The sequence below is a fragment of the Electrophorus electricus genome, chromosome 2 (assembly GCF_013358815.1).
Source record: "Electrophorus electricus isolate fEleEle1 chromosome 2, fEleEle1.pri, whole genome shotgun sequence".
Taxonomy (NCBI): domain Eukaryota; kingdom Metazoa; phylum Chordata; class Actinopteri; order Gymnotiformes; family Gymnotidae; genus Electrophorus; species Electrophorus electricus.
In genome coordinates, this window is record NC_049536.1 from 16,459,126 (window position 1) to 16,475,491 (window position 16,366).

The following is a 16,366-nucleotide window of genomic DNA, read 5'->3' on the forward strand; positions in this document are numbered from 1 at the left end:
TGTAGGGAGGGAAGATGGCCTATTTTGAGATGCCTGCAGAGTACAGCATTGATATTAACATTCCCATAGATTGGCCTGTTGCAGAACAGAGGGTGCTCAGGTAAACCAGCAGAACAGCACAGAACCATCTCCACAGCTCACTCCTTCACGTCTTTTGCTCTCTTAGTGTTCGGGCAAGAATGGCCACTAGCCTTAAGATCAGCATCCAGGGGTGTGTGTGTGTGTGCGTGCACATTTGCCTCCATGCAGGTTTGGTTACTTCGGTAAGGACAAGCCGGAGTTGGTGCGGCTTCTCCTGTGTAATGTGTTGGGCTGTTTGACAGATGGGCAGATCTCTGTCTGCAAGTGGAGACGAGAGGGTGTCCGTTAACAGCAGAGATCTGGATGGTATCACCATGCTGCAGAGAGAAGGAACAGAGGTAGGTATTCAAGTTCAAGTTCGGTTTATTTGTCACATACATATTCATACACAGTACAACACGCAGTGAAATGGTGGAGCGTGCTCTGTCCAAACTGAGGAAGAGAACCAGGGGTGCATAGAGAAAAAACTATATATACAGATAAAAATATATATTCTATGTATGTACAAAATATATTAATAATGTATGTACAATATATATGTATATTATGATTATATACACAATGTACAATGTATATGGTTGAGTATATATGTACACAATCTACAGAATGTACAGATCCATTGTATAGTACCATATCTACAGTTGTTGTAACAGGTTAATTGAGTATAAATCTAAATCTATATATACATATGTACAGATATACAGTCATGTTACGTGGTGGTGGTGGTGGTCCCCACAGTTTATCAGTTTCCCTGATTCAGGGCCCGAATGGCCTGTGGGAAGAAGCTCCTCTTCAGCCTCTCTGTCTTGGCCTTCAGGGAGCGGAAGCGCCTCCCTGACCTCAACAGAGAGAAGAGTCTATTGTTGGGATGGGTGGGGTCCTTCACAATTTTCCTGGCCTTGATTTGGCACCGCTTGTAGTAGGTGGTCTGCAGGTCAGGAAGTTCTGAGTGAGTGATGCGCTCTGCTGAACGCACTACCCTTTGAAGTGCTTGTCTGTCCTGCTTGGTGCTATTTCCAAACCAGACTGTGATGTTCCCCGTGAGGATGCTCTCGATAGTGCAGGTGTAGAAGTTCCGCAGTACCTTGGAGGGCAGTCTGAAGTCCCTTAGGCGTCTGAGGTGGTAAAGACGCTGACGAGCCTTCTTTGCCAGGGAGCTGGTATGGCGGGACCAGGACAGGTCCTGCGAGATGTGAACACCAAGGTACCTGAAACTATCTACTCTCTCCACCGTGGTTCCACTGATCCTCACAGGTTGGTAGTGCCGCTCCTGCTTCTTGCTGCAATCCACAATCAGCTCCTTTGTCTTACTGACGTTTAGGAGGAGATTATTTTCCTGGCACCAGTTTTCCAGGTGTTTAATCTCCTCCAGGTAGGCCCTCTCGTCGTTGTCCGAGATCAGACCCACGACAACGGTGTCATCAGCAAACTTGACAATGATGTTAGAGCTGGAAGTGGCTGTGCAGTCGTAGGTGTACAGTGAGTAGAGCAGGGGGCTTAGGACACAACCCTGAGGAGCTCCAGTGCTGAGGGTGAGGGTGGATGAGGCGCAGTTGCCCACCCGTACTGATTGTGGTCTGTCTGTTAGGAAGTTGGAGATCCAGTCGCATGCAGTCCTAGATCCCCCAACTTAGTAGTGAGTAGGGAGGGGATGATAGTGTTAAATGCTGAACTGTAGTCGACAAATAGCATTTTAACATAATTTCCCCTCCCTTCGTCCAGGTGAGTCAGTGTAGTGTGGAGCAGATGTGCAATCGCATCGTCAGTGGAGCGGTTGTGGCGGTATGCAAACTGCAGTGGGTCCGTGGAGGCTGGCAGTGAAGATGTGATGAAGTCTCTGACTAGCTTTTCAAAGCACTTCATCACGACTGAGGTCGGAGGGTCGAGGTTTCTTCGGGACGGGGACGATGGTGGACCGCTTGAATCTGGACGGGACAATACCGAGCGTCAGGGAGAGATTGAAGATGTCGGTGAATACCGGGGCTAGCTGATCTGCGCAGGCTTTGAGGACCCTCCCGCAGATACCGTCTGGTCCCATCGCCTTCCTGGTATTCACCCTTTTAAACACTCTCCTCACGTCACTCTCCGTGATGATGAGAGGGCGCTGTTCTATGGTGGGCCCCGCGCATGTGCCATTGGCTGCGCCGATAGTGCCATTGGCACTAGCGCCGTTAGCATTGGCGCTGTTAGCACTAGCGCCGTTGGCCTTTGTGCTGCTAGCATTAGCGCTGCTAGATGTAGCCTCGAAGCGAGCAAAGAATGTATTCAGCTCGTTCGCCAGAGACTCATCCGCACTCATCAGTCCGGAGGGTGGGCTCCTGTAGTCCGTGATCGTCCGTAGTCCCTGCCACAGGGATCTAGAGCCACTCTGCTGGAACTGTGTCTCTAGTTTCTTCCCGTAGCGCCGCTTCGCCTCCCTCACCGCCCTGCGCACTCCGTATGCTGCGGACTTGTACTCGTCCATGTTCCCGCTGATGATCCCCGCATTGTAGGCAGCAGTTCGAGAGTTCAGAGCCTCGCGGATGGTTCTGTTCCAACCTTCTGGTTGGAAAACTTCTTGATGGTGATTCTTGGGATCGTGTCGTCCACCAGTTTCCCAATAAATCCTACTACTGCCTCCGTGAACTCGCTGACATCATCAGTGCTGCGCCGGAACATGTCCCAGTCCGCGTCATCCAGAGCGTCCTGCAGAGCGGCCACCGATTGGTCTGTCCAGCGCGCGACCTCCCTCTGAACCGGGGCTTCCCGTTTCAGCCGTTGTTTATATTTTGGTAGGAGGAAGATGGCGGCGTGGTCCGACTTACCAAACGGTGGATGAGCTAGTGCCTTGTAACTGTCCTGGTTACAGGACAGTTATTTCCCCTGGTGGGGAAGGTTACGTGCTGGTAAAGGTTGGGCACCGCACGCTTGAGGTTAGCGCTGTTGAAATCCCCAACCACAATAAGTGCAGCGTCCCGGTGCTGTGCCTGAAACTGTGTGAGAGCCTCATGAAGTTCACACAGTGCAGTGTCCATGTTAGCCTGAGGTGGGATGTACACGGTGTTGATGATGACCGAAGTGAACTCCCGGGGAAGGTAGAAGGGACGAAGCTTGAGGGCGAGCAGCTCCAGGTTGGGTGAGCAGGAGCAGGCGAGAGTAACAACGTTGGCATTGTTGCACCAGCTGTTGTTTACCATCACATACACTCCGCCGCCTCTCGACTTCCCCGAATCTGCCGTCCTGTCCATGCGGTGAACCGAGAAGAACTCGGCCGGCTGTATAGCGTGGTTTGGTACCGCTGGGTTCAGCCACGACTCGGTGAAGCAGAGGAGATTGCAGTCCCGAATGTCCCTCTGGAACTTTATCCTGGCCCGGAGGTCGTCAAGCTTGTTGTCCAGAGACTGGACGTTGGCTAGCAGGATGCTAGGTAAGGGAGCTCGGTGTGCCCGAGCCCTCAGCCTGTTCCTGACGCCGGCTCGCTTCCCTCGCGGCCTTTTCCTCGCGCCGCGTCTTCTGTTTTCCCTCAGGATCTCCGTCGGCCATCTTGGGTCCGGGGTTACAGACGGCTTGAGGTGAGTGCTATGTAGATTAAGAGAAATAAGGGCATCTCTGCTGTACGAGATACGTGCCGTGGTGTGTAGAGAAGGGCTGCGGAGAAGTCAGGGGTAGCGGGAAGAGCGAAAAGAACGAAAAAGATAGCGAAAAAAGTGCCAGGTGTGGACGGAGCAGTCGTGACGGCAGCCAACCTCACCGGCGCCATCTTGCCATTAATAGAGGTCATGCAAAGCTGATCTGTGATCAGGTTAATTAAACCACAGCTTTCTTTGAGTGTTTAGGGTAGGGCAGTGGAGACTTTTTAAAATCAAGACTGTGTGTTTTATATTTACATAGGGTCTGTAAATTTGAATCAAAACGGTCTTGACGAAGGCATTGGTAAAAATGCTGGGTGATTCTGTACTGCTGTATATTGGAACTGCAGGTTGTGAATTCACTTTTTCAGTCGCAAAAGAGCATGTATGTTTACAGGGTGTTCATGTTGGGCCTTCAACAATGTAATTTCTCCCCACCCGTTTTGGTGCAATCCACACCCCTTATGGTGATTGACAAAAGGTTCACACTAATTTAACCCCCCACCTCTACCATCATCCCCTTACCCTTAATCTGTTGTCCACTACCCATCATGCATTGTGTTCGTTCTTTCACTTTTTGTAACATTCGAAGTATTCATGTTTTTACACAAAACATTGATCAAGAAGTGTTGATCATTGTTGATTATTTTATATGAAACTCTAATTTCAGCCTGCATGTCTAGTAGTTCTGGAGTTTTTGTTAAGGCAAATCGAGGGACCCTGTTACTCAGATGCTCGAACTCCTAGGGTGGTAGGTTATCTTTGCGCAGCGGCAGTATCGTAGCCTATGAGGTTTATCTGAGGCGTGATTATTGCTAGTTGAAAACTTTACCCAATACCCTGCTGTTGCAACTTGAGATATAGTTGGCACTGGCCATTTTTGGTGGTCTTCCAGGAGGTTGATGTTATTGTCTGAAAATAAGAAATGCGTTTTCATTGGTTAGAGTAGTTTTGCAATGTTTATATGGTATTGTGTCATTGGTATGACTGCCTGTATATAAAGGTTTAATCAAATTCTTTTATTCTGGAGGAGACATGAGTTATTGTTTCATTGGGGGTGTTACTGAAACGTCTACCTGAAAAGTACAAGACAGATGTAGGATAAACATTGCCGTAGGAAATAACAACAGCTGCCTATATTTCTGTTCCTAATCCCAGGTGCTCTCCTTGTTACAAGGACGAGTCTTGGGAAAATAATTTTAAAATGATGGTGGTGATGATGATGATGATGATGATGATCATTATATTCAATAATAATAATAAAACACAGATAATAGTTACTAGATGCAAAACTATGGTTTCTACAATTTGTATTTGTTTTATTGATTTTCCTTTTTTAGTTCGCTAACTAGCTAAAGTTCTAGATCAGGTCGTTGATGTAGGCAGTCTAATTTTATAACTATTCTAAATGGAGTTTGGCAGGAATATGCCTAAATATACATCACATAACACAGCAAAAGCCTGTATAAAAGCTGTCTACAGTTAATCATTTGATTTTTGTACACGTGCGATTTTAAAAACAACCTTTGCTCATCTGTCACATCGTTTAGTTTTGTAGTCTATTAAATAAGACATGCTTAACAAGCTCTTAGAAAATAGCCATAAAGTATTATAAATAAACTACCACCTGTGGGTCATTGTTACATCCTTTGAAAGAAGTTTTGCTCTGAGTTATACTTCGTGTATGAAACAGTGTAACGATTGATCTGGGAACTTGACGTGCCAAATGTTACGCTTGTGTATGCATCATTACATTTGTACCATGGTGCCATTTTCGCTGTCATTGTATAAAGGATCTTTCTGCATCGCATTTAAAAAAAAATATAGATATTTTACACAGATCCATTTGGATTTCAAAGTGTAATCCACATTTCTAGAATCAGAGTACCTGACGCCTACAGTTACAGCTTCTTGTAGCATTACTTCTTTCTGTATAAAACTGTTTGATGTTTTATAGCAACCTATGACATAATGGAACCTCACAGAACTTTTTGAAATCAGCATTTCAAATGTAACACCTGCTATAATTTTGCATGTTTTCTTCCACTCTGTCCTATCAGGTGATCCTTCTGACTTCCAGTGAGAACCCCACACTGAAGACTCTCACAGACAAGTTGTCCCAGCAAACGGGCTGTGTTGTGATGTCTCTGAATGAGCCGAAGCAGGTGGAGGTTGAGAAACTGATGAAGGAGAAGAGGCTAGAATGGAAAGAGGTGGCCTATATTGGTAAGTGATTTCTGTGTACTTTTGCCTTTAGTTACCCTTCTAAATAATGATTATTTTTTGGTTTGTAGATCTCATACAGTGATCAGATTTTTTTTTTTTTTTTGTTAAAATATTTTTGTTAGAATGGTTAGAAATATAGCTACAGCTAATCAGGAAAAGTTGTTTTGTGCCAGAAACTCATTCAGCTAAAAAAATATGCATAAATATTCACCACCTGCTTTTCATTACTGAGCACAATATTCACTGAGGTTTCACAGTCCAGTGTTTACTGACATTTTTTTAGCATGATGACAAAAAAACATTGAAAACCAAACCATTTTGATCTAAAAATATCCAAGATTCTGATCCAGTGCCTACAATGCCAAACAAAATGGAATTCTCTCATTTCTCCAAATCATAAAGCAAAATAATTTTCAAATCGGACATCGGCATGCACACTGCGACGAACAAGTCGGATCCCTCAGTGTTTCTCTTGTGCACTACTATAGGTAATGATGCAACAGATGTGGACTGCTTGAGCCTGGCTGGACTGAGCGCTGTGCCCCTGGACACCTCTGGGATGGCGCTCATTGCAGCAAAGTACCAGTGCCAGAGTACCGCGGGCCATGGTGCGGTGCGGGAGTTCTGCGAGCACATTCTGCACAGCCTCCAGCCAGCAGGGAATCCTCAGTGTTCCTTCCCCTGCAGGGCCCATGGCCGGTACCTGCCCTGGCCAAACCAGAGATGGTCACGGCTCACTGCCGCGGAGAAGTTTTCCCGACGGCAATGGTGGTGGCAGCAGTGGCGGTGGCGGCGGTGGCGGCGTTGGTGGCGGCGGTGGCGGTGTTGGTGGCGGCGGTGGTGGCAGCGGTGGTGGCGGTTTTATCATGGGGCTATCAAATTCATGGAGGCATCAAGATTCTATATAAATATTGTAAAGGATGCTTGCATGTGCATATTTGAAATGTTTTAGATTTTTGCACATTCTGCACAGATTCCAGCCAGTAGGGAATCCTCAGTGCCAGAGCTTACCTCCCACCCAGACTTTGCCGCTTGCTACCAGTGCGAGTATCTCCGCGTGTTCCTTCCCCTGCAGGGCCCATGGCCGGTACCTGCCCTGGCCAAACCAGAGATGGTCACGGCTCACCGGCGCGGAGAAGTTTTCCCGACTGCGAGGGTGGTGGCAGCGGTGGTGGCAGCGGTGGTGGCGGTGGTGGCGGCGGCGGTGGCGGCGGGGGCGGCGGCTGCGGCGTGCACCACTTCCCGCCCCCGCATCCCTTTTGGGGGACAATGGGGGCCCCCCTTGTCTCAGGAGAGGCCATCGTACCAAAGGCGCTCGGGGTCACACTGTCACACAGTGTCAGGGGATTAAATACAGACAAAAAAGGTGTGTTTTGTCCAAGGGTGTGTAGTTAATAATTTAGACAACAGTGAATCCCCCTTGCACGCGGGGGGAGGAGCATTCCGTGACCGAATTGAATTCAGCCGTTCTGAAAAAAGTTCTGAAAAAAGTAGAAAGAGGTGTTATGAAAATGTGATGTGTGAAGGGTAATGACGATATATTATGTTTCTATTAGGGGTGGGACTTGATTAAAAAAAATGTATCTAAATAATTAGAAGCTTTGTAATTAATTAATCGAAATTAATCACATTTTAATCACATTTCAATATTTAACATGAGAAATATTAATTTAAGTTTGGATGATGAATGAATCAATGAACATGAGCTTAAACTTCAAAATCTTGTTTATTTTCCCACCAGTCTACTATACAGATCAATAGATGATTGCAGAAAACACAGAGCACTTTCAGAACACTGGAAATTCTGACAAAAAATGCCAAAGTACTGATTGACTTCAACTGCTCCCATTATAAATAAAAATAGATAAAATATTGTCTACCATCATCTAAAATGGTATTAAAAGACATCCTCTGACTTCAGTTCTTCTTATTCTTCCAATATCCTGAGCAAAACTCCCAAAATTAAACAACAACATAGAGCATGTCAATATGATCAACATTTAGTTAAGTCAATAACACAAACCCATTGGCCTTCTGATAACATCTACTGCTTCCTCAGCCAGTTACTGAGACAAACTGGCCTTTTGACATTTTCAGAGGTCAATGCTGCCCTCTTCTTCTGAACTATGTTACCAGCAAGTGAGAAAAGTCTCTCACAAGGAACAGACATGGCAGGACTGGCCAGATATTTTCGGGCCAGGGCAGGGCAGGACATTCTCTTTCTGGACGGCAGTTCGTAACTTGCATCAGCTGACGCAATTTGCAGCGTCTCTTGTAACCCTTTATCTTCGACCACAGAGAGTGGTCTACAGTCCACAGCAATCCATCTCGCCAGTGAATTGGTCAATTTGTCTGACGTGGACTTTGACAGGGTGGAAGTGCTTCTGTGATGAGCAAACTCCTTCCTGCATAAAGTGCAAATAACAAATTTTTTGTTTGTACTTCCATCTGGAAGTTTCTTGTATTTAAATTTCCCATCCACCAGCGTAGCCTCTTCCGTCATCTCCATCATGCTCATCACATTGTGCCTCAATATCATCTGTATGCCTGGAACCCGTGCACTGAGAAACGTTCCACAGTGCAAAAGTGTGATTAAAATGCGTTAATTTTTTATTTAGTTATTTTCCCTGTAATTAATTAATTGAAATTAACGCGTTAAAGTCCCACCCCTAGTTTCTATACATTGAACATGGGTCATTCTTATTACATATGCTTTAAAAATAAAATGGTAATTTTTAAATTCAGATAAGATCATTTCTGTACTTTTGACATTGATTGGGCCTGGCATGACAATGAGGAGTTTTCAAAACATCACTCTGTCTCTGTAAAACTGGTATGATTGTTTACCTTTGGTGATGAATTCTAGTAGACACCAGAGGGCAACCTTGGTCATCAAATCTGAAGTCTCAGAACAGAATTCAGTTTGCAGTTCTCTTGGTCCAGGCAAAAAGTTGATTTCTATTTAGTGAAGTGCATTTCTGATTCAACAAAAGGACTGGTTTTATCATGACAGGGCTATCAAGTTCACGGAGGCATCAAGATTCTATATAAATATTGTAAAGGATGCTTGCATGTGCATATTTGAAATGTTTTCGATTTTTCCAGTTTTATGGTATATGTAGTTACTATGCACTGGGCTAATAATTGGGAGAATTAACTCTTGTTTTATTGATCTAAAAACCTTTTGCTTATTGGGTGAACATGCATGGGTTGCATGGGGACTCAAAATGTAAACTGAAACGCTCGCTGACTGGAGTAAGTTTATTCTCTTGGCAACGCTGTTATACTGTAAATAATCACGATGGCAACTGAGTGCTGTTCAGGAATGCAGCTTGATCAATGTGCTCCTTCTTAACTTACAGCAATGATCAGACCTGTAGTATTTTATTCATACTTAAAGAGGAATTTTGAGGAAAATATTGGACTAAAGATTGGTTGGAGTTAATAACTAAAAAGTAAAAAAGATGAATATAGACCAAGGAGCAAGTTTATAAAGCATCGCTGAACACATTTCTGTAAAATAATGAAAACACAAATTTGTATTTAAATATGTTTTTCAGACTTCTGTGCACAACAGAAATAAAGAAATGTAGGTTAAACAATTGATTTAAGAAATCCCTCTTTTGGCTTTTTGCCTTGATTATTGAACCTGTTTAAAAAAAAAAGAACCTATTTTAAAAGAAAAATAGATATCCAGGTAATGTATGTTGAGCAAGCCAGAACAGTGGAGCGATACTGGTAGTATGGAAGCCTGCATCATCCTCGCTTAGCTCCCTGTAAACTTGTTGATTTGCAATACCACACAGTCCTCACCCTGTGTGAGAGGCTGAACCCAATAAACTCTTGCCCTTCTGGTTCAGCATGCTGCTGAGCTGTCATTGCTCATGCACAGCCAGGCCTACTCACCCACTGTTCCACAAAGCTGCTCTCTCTCGCTCGGTGACTATTAAACCAGAGCCCTCAGTCAGGAATGGTGCTATTGGAACAAAATGATGAATCTCTCAGTCTAGAGAAAGGACAACACAGTACAGCCAACAGATGTGTCCTTTTCCCACCTCTAATCTGTCTTGATGCAATGCAGCTCAGTTCTCCAGAAGCACATTTGCATGGAAACCCATAAGGCAACCCATCTTTACAAGTTAACAGACAATTAACAGAACAATTAACAATTACAATAAACAGAAACCAAGTTATTGTCACGTTGTGATTTCCACTTAAATGAAAAGCACTAAAAGATGGCGCAAAAGCTGATTGGTTAAATCAAATCAAATGTATTTATATAGCGCTGATGTATATAATGCTGATTCAAATCCCGCTGCAATTTGATCCCTGGACTTGAATTCATTTGGAACCCGTCTAGGAACTCCACTAGCATCAAGGTGTACTTCTCAATAAACCCTACTACCGCCTGCGTGTACCCGCTGACATCATCAGTAATGCGCCGGAAAATCTGTACACGTAGCCGTTGAAGGGAATGGCTATAATGAAGAGGAAAATTGTAGCTAGCGCTGATGAAGACAGAAATAATCAATCAAAACGAGCCAAACTAGATATTACTAAGAAGAGACACGTAGCTGCGGTGATTCTCGCTCGTGGCGGCAGCAATGGAATTCCTCTGAAGAACATAAAATTGCTGGCGGGTGTTCCACTGATCGGATGGGTTATACGGGCAGCTATAGACTCTGATGTGTTTGACAGGTAATTCGTTAAATATAGTAATTTGCAAATTGCAACTCGTGGCAGTATGAATGTACGGATGACCGCCACCAAACCAGTTGTTCCTGTCTTGACGTGAGGTTTACTGGTACATTTCCACAGTCTGTGGGTATCCACTGACCACGATGAGATTGAGCGGGTGGCAAAGAAATGGGGGGCTCAAGTACACAGGAGGAGTGCAGAAGTGTCCAAAGATACAACAAGCTCCCTGGAAACTATTCAAGAGTTTTGCCGAATGAACCCAGGCAAGTTATGTTGTTCTCTGCTGTTGATCAGATCAGAAGCTCGGAGCCATTAGTTTGGTGTTTAAAAGTGAATGGACTTCAAATCTGGCTCATTGTGCCATGCGTTTTGTATGTATCAGCTGCATACTTAATCAACCCCTGTTCATTTTGCTGTTTAAATGAACACTTATTCATATAAACAACTGCAGCAGAGTCTGCTTAACTGAGCTTTTTATTAGACACTCTTCTATCCTTCTCATATTTATTCATACCAACATTTGCATCCAATTCAGGTTTGTTGTTTGTTTTTTTTACATACATAGTCATACAGTATGTAACATGTTCTATGTTATATCACATACTAATTATTTGTTATAATTCAATGACTATTATTTGACTTTGTCTAATCATAGTTTGTATTTCCCTTTTTACACTTCGCACCACTCCCTTAGAGGTGGACATCATCTGTAATATTCAGGCCACCTCTCCATGCCTCCACCCACACCACCTTATACAGGCAGTGGAGATGGTGACCAAACAAGGCTACGACTCTGTGTTCTCTGTCGATCGCAGACACCACTTCCGTTGGCAAGAGGTCACCAAAGGAGGTGTGTGAAAGATGCACCGATAAGCCTACATAGATGGATGTGTTTGAGGTATAAGTGGAATTCAGTCACATTGGGATGGAACTAAGTAGTTTACTTTCTTTGGCAAGGTCTCTAGGCTATGTTTCTGAAATGTATTGTGCATTTATGAGTCTTAAATGGAAAGCAAATCAAGTTCTGTGATCAGTGTTCTTGAACCGAAAGACCTCTTGGTTGAAGATTGTTCCAGCTCTTCTCAAGCCTACTGCACAGCTGTTTAATTGAAGTGTTTCCTGTCTCTTCTTTTTACTCAAGAGGGCACCGACACTAAGGCCCTGAACCTGAACCCAGCCAAGAGGCCCCATCACCAGGACTGGGCTGGGGAGCTCTGTGAAAATGGATCCTTTTACATCGCCACCAAAAAACTTATAGATGAAGGAGTCCTGCAGGTAAGCTGAGGTCCATGGTGTTCAAGATGCAGGCAGCAAATTAATCTAATCTCAGAATTTGTTTCTGTCTGAGCAGTTAGGCCACACACCTTAGGATAACACAGGGACACTGACAAGATTCAAACCAATCAGGCAGGGACAAACATTTATAACAATTGTTCAGATACTCACTTTTATCAAAGGTCTAGCAACATAACCATTAAGAAAAAACTCAGAACAAAAATCTGTTTGCAAGCCACAACGTAATGCCAGTCAGACGTTTCTGCCCACTCACCAGTGTCTACTGTTGATGACCTGAGCCTCCTTCTTATTAAAGAAAATTAGTTGTCCCAGAAGTTGTTAGTGGTTTATTTATATAATCTTTTATGGGCTGTATTTAAGATATTGAAAAGGGCATGCAGTGTGGTGATATGTGATGTTTGCCTTTTGTAGGGAGGGAAGATGGCCTATTTTGAGATGCCCGCAAAGTACAGCATTGATATTGACATTGACATAGATTGGCCTGTTGCAGAACAGAGGGTGCTCAGGTAAACCAGCAGGGTAAACCAGAAGAAGAGCACAGAACCATCTCCACAGTTCACTCTTTCTCGTCTTTTGCTCTCTTGGTGTTCAGGCAAGAATGGCCACAACCCTTAAGATCAGCATCCAGGGGTGTGTGTGTATGTTTGTGTGTGTGTGTGCGTGCACGCACATTTGCCTCCATGCAGGTTTGGTTACTTCGGTAAGGACAAGCCGGAGTTGGTGCGGCTTCTCCTGTGTAATGTGTTGGGCTGTTTGACAGATAGGCAGATCTCTCTGTCTGCAAGTGGAGACGAGAGGGTGTCCGTTAACAGCAGAGATCTGGATGGTATCACCATGCTGCAGAGAGAAGGAACAGAGGTAGGTATTAATAGAGGTCATGCTAAGCTGATCTGTGATCAGGTTAATTAAACCACAGCTTTCTTTGTGTGTTTAGGGTAGGGCAGTGGAGACTTTTTAAAATCAAGACTGTGTGTTTTATATTTACATAGGGTCTGTAAATTTGAATCAAAACGGTCTTGACGAAGGCATTGGTAAAAATGCTGGGTGATTCTGTACTGCTGTATATTGGAACTGTAGGTTGTGAATTCACTTTTTCAGTCGCAAAAGAGCATGTATGTTTACAGGGTGTTCATGTTGGGCCTTCAACAATGTAATTTCTCCCCACCCGCTTTGGTGCAATCCACACCCCTTATGGTGATTGACAAAAGGTTCACACTAATTTAACCCCCCACCTCTACCATCATCCCCTTACCCTTACTCTGTTGTCCACTACCCATCATGCATTGTGTTCGTTCTTTCACTTTTTGTAACATTCGAAGTATTCGTGTTTTTACACAAAACATTGATCAAGAAGTGTTGATCATTGTTGATTATTTTATATGAAACTCTAATTTCAGCCTGCATGTCTAGTAGTTCTGGAGTTTTTGTTAAGGCAAATCAAAGAACCGTCAATGTGCATAGGGACCCTGTTACTCGGATGCTCGACCTCATGTGGTTTTAGGTTATTCTTGCGCAGTGGCAGTATCCTATCTTATGAGGTTTATCTGAGGTGCGATTATTGCTAACTGAAAACTTTACCCAATACCCTGCCGTGATGACTTGAGATATAGTCGGCACTGGCAATTTTTGACAGTCTCCCAGGAGGCTGATATAAATTGTCTGAAAGTAAGAAGCGTGTTTTCATCAGTTACGGTTATAGTAGTTTTGCAGTGTTTATATGCTATGGTGTCATTGGTATGAATGTCTAAACCTTTATATATAATCAAATTATTTTATTCTGGAAGAGACATGAGTTGTGGTTTCTTTGGGGACGTTACTGAAACGTCTATCTGAAGAGTACAAAACGGATGTAGGATAAACATTGCAGGAGGAAATAACAGCTGCCTGTCTTTCTGTTCCTGATCCCAGCTGCTCTCCTTGTTACAAGGATGAGTCTTAGAAAAATAATGATAATAATAAATAATTATATTCAATAATACTTAAACACAGATAATAGTTACTAGATGCAAATCTGTGGCTTCCACAATTCGTATTTGTTTTATTGACTTTTCATTTTTAGTTTGCTAGCTAGCTAAAGTTCTAAATCAGGTCATTGACACAGGCAGTCTAATTTTATAACTAAATATACATCACACAGCATAGCAAAAACATGCATAAAAGACGTCTACAGTTGATCATTTGATTTTTTTACACATGCAATTTTAAAAACGACCTTTGCTGTTGCTCATCTATTACATTGTTTAGTTTTGTAGTCTATTAAATAAGAAACGGTTAACAAGCTCTTAGAAAATAGCCATAAAGTATTATAAATAAACTGCCACCTGTAGGTCATTGTTACATCCTTTGAAAGAAGTTTTGCTCTGAGATATACTTCGTGTATGAAACAGTGTAACGATTGATCTGGGAACTTGACGCGCCAAACGTTACACTTTTATACGCATCATTACATTTGTACCATGGTGCCATATTCGCTGTCATTGTATAAAGGATCTTCCTCCATCGCATTTAAAAAAATAGAGAGAAAATATTTTACACAGATCCATTTGGATTTCAAAGTATAATCCACATTTCTATAATCAGAGTACCTGACGCCTACAGTTACAGCTTCTTGTAGCATTACTTCTTTCTGTATAAAACTGTTTGATGTTTTATAGCAACCTATGACATAATGGAGCCTCACAGAACTTTTTGAAATCAGCATTTCAAATGTAACACTTGCTATCGTTTTGCATGTTTGTTTCTTCCACTCTGTCTTATCAGGTGATCCTGCTGACTTCCAGTGAGAACCCCACACTGGGGAGACTCACAGACAAGCTGTCCCAGAAAACGGGCTGTGTTCTGATGTCTCTGAATGAGCCGAAGCAGGTGGAGGTTGAGAAACTGATGAAGGAGAAGAAGCTAGAATGGAAAGAGGTGGCCTATATTGGTAAGTGATTTCTGTATACTTTTGCCTTTAGTTACCCTTCTAAATAATGATTATTTTGTGGTTTGTAGATCTCATACAGTGATTAGATTTTTTTTTTTGTTAAAATATTTTGTTAGAATGGTTAGAAATATAGCTGCAGCTAATCAGGAAAAGTTGTTTTGTGCCAGAAACTCATTCAGCTAAAAAAAATGCATAAATATTCGCCACCTGCTTTTCATTACTGAGCACAATATTCACTGAGGTTTCACAGTCCAGTGTTTACTGACATTTTTTTAGCATGATGACAAAAAACATTGAAAACCAAACCATTTTGATCTAAAAATAGCCAAGATTCTGATCCAATGCCAAACAAAATCGAATTCTCTCATTTCTCCAAATCATAAAGAAAAAATAATTTTCAAATCGGACATCGGCATGCACACTAGAATGAACAAGCCGGATCCCTCAGTGATTCTCTGCTGCACTACAGGTAACGATGTAACAGATGTGGATTGCTTGAACCTGGCTGGACTGAGCGCTGTGCCCCTGGACAACTCTGTGGTGACGCTCAATGCAGCAAAGTACCAGTGCCAGAGTGCAGCAGGCCATGGTGCGGTGCGGGAGTTCTGCGAGCACATTCTGCTGCTGAAGAAGATGCGCACCCTCCAGACAGCAGGGAATCCTTACTGCAAGAGCTTACCTTTCAAACAGAATGAGGACGTTTAAAGCAAAGACTCGGTAGGTTCGAATGTGACTGGAGTGTGCACTCTTAAACAGTGTTTAAGGCTTACTTTAAGCCTCACACTGATATCAACATGTTATGATTCAGTGTTCCAACTGTGTTCTCAAATGTACATTCAACACAAGAAACAACCTAGCCCATAAATTACCCATAATTCATAAAAGTTCTGCAAGATTTTCTGATTTTCAGGGAAACAGATTTCCTCTCCACCACTACAGACTGCACTGAACTGTCACACTTTTGAATGAAAAAGTTGCTCTTGAATGAAAAGTCAGTTAAGAAACTGCAAGAACACTAGAATTTCTGGCTTTACCAGATGACGTTAGGTAGGGCGTTAGATTGGTGTATAGCCAATCCTCGCGGATGAAATTGCCACAATTTTACACGGCATCATTTATCCAACAGATAAATAAGTTGTTCGTGGACGTCACAATTAAATGGATTCTGGTGTCCAGCAATTACATCCTGAGTATTTCGAACATTCATTTGTTACATTTTTTTAATGCTTAAATAATGGGCTTTGTAGACTTCCGTATAGCCTGGACAGATTTGTAAATGTATAAACACTGCTTCCTGGTGGTCAATCTCTGGTAATAAACGTTGCGACATGCTTTAGTTAAATTGAACAATCCTCTCGAATAAAATGCAGCAGGTTCCATTTATGTTTCAAAATGGAGTTATTGTTGATTATTACAACGGCTTTACTGCATGTGCTTGTTTTTTTATTTATTAAATAAAAGTCCCGTTGTAACATGTTGACGACGTTCCCGCTTCCCATTATGCCGTGCGATATACAGTTCTACAGTTTTA

General features: G+C 43.0%; 2 protein-coding genes and 2 non-coding genes across 4 annotated transcripts; all 4 read left to right on the forward strand.

The window, feature by feature from the left end:
- Positions 1 to 8: 8 nt before the first annotated feature.
- On the forward strand, positions 9 to 7,306 carry LOC118242557. The gene is made up of 5 exons (XM_035534335.1): positions 9 to 100; positions 250 to 419; positions 5,750 to 5,915; positions 6,404 to 6,580; positions 6,909 to 7,306. Exons 2-5 carry the CDS (start codon positions 324 to 326, stop codon positions 7,304 to 7,306), a joined length of 837 nt encoding a protein of 278 aa, XP_035390228.1. The 5' UTR covers positions 9 to 100; positions 250 to 323.
- Positions 4,448 to 4,588, forward strand: LOC118241002. The gene has a single exon (XR_004775775.1). It is a non-coding gene; the product is annotated as a U4 spliceosomal RNA (small nuclear RNA).
- Positions 7,307 to 10,374: 3,068 nt separating the features above from the next.
- LOC113569165 (N-acylneuraminate cytidylyltransferase-like) lies at positions 10,375 to 16,315 on the forward strand. The gene is made up of 8 exons (XM_035523766.1): positions 10,375 to 10,613; positions 10,734 to 10,876; positions 11,308 to 11,463; positions 11,755 to 11,888; positions 12,321 to 12,415; positions 12,596 to 12,767; positions 14,670 to 14,835; positions 15,305 to 16,315. The coding sequence occupies exons 1-8, from the start codon at positions 10,390 to 10,392 to the stop codon at positions 15,538 to 15,540; spliced, it is 1,326 nt and encodes a 441-aa protein (XP_035379659.1). The 5' UTR covers positions 10,375 to 10,389; the 3' UTR covers positions 15,541 to 16,315.
- LOC118241004 lies at positions 13,414 to 13,554 on the forward strand. Its single transcript, XR_004775777.1, has one exon. It is a non-coding gene; the product is annotated as a U4 spliceosomal RNA (small nuclear RNA).
- Positions 16,316 to 16,366: the final 51 nt, after the last annotated feature.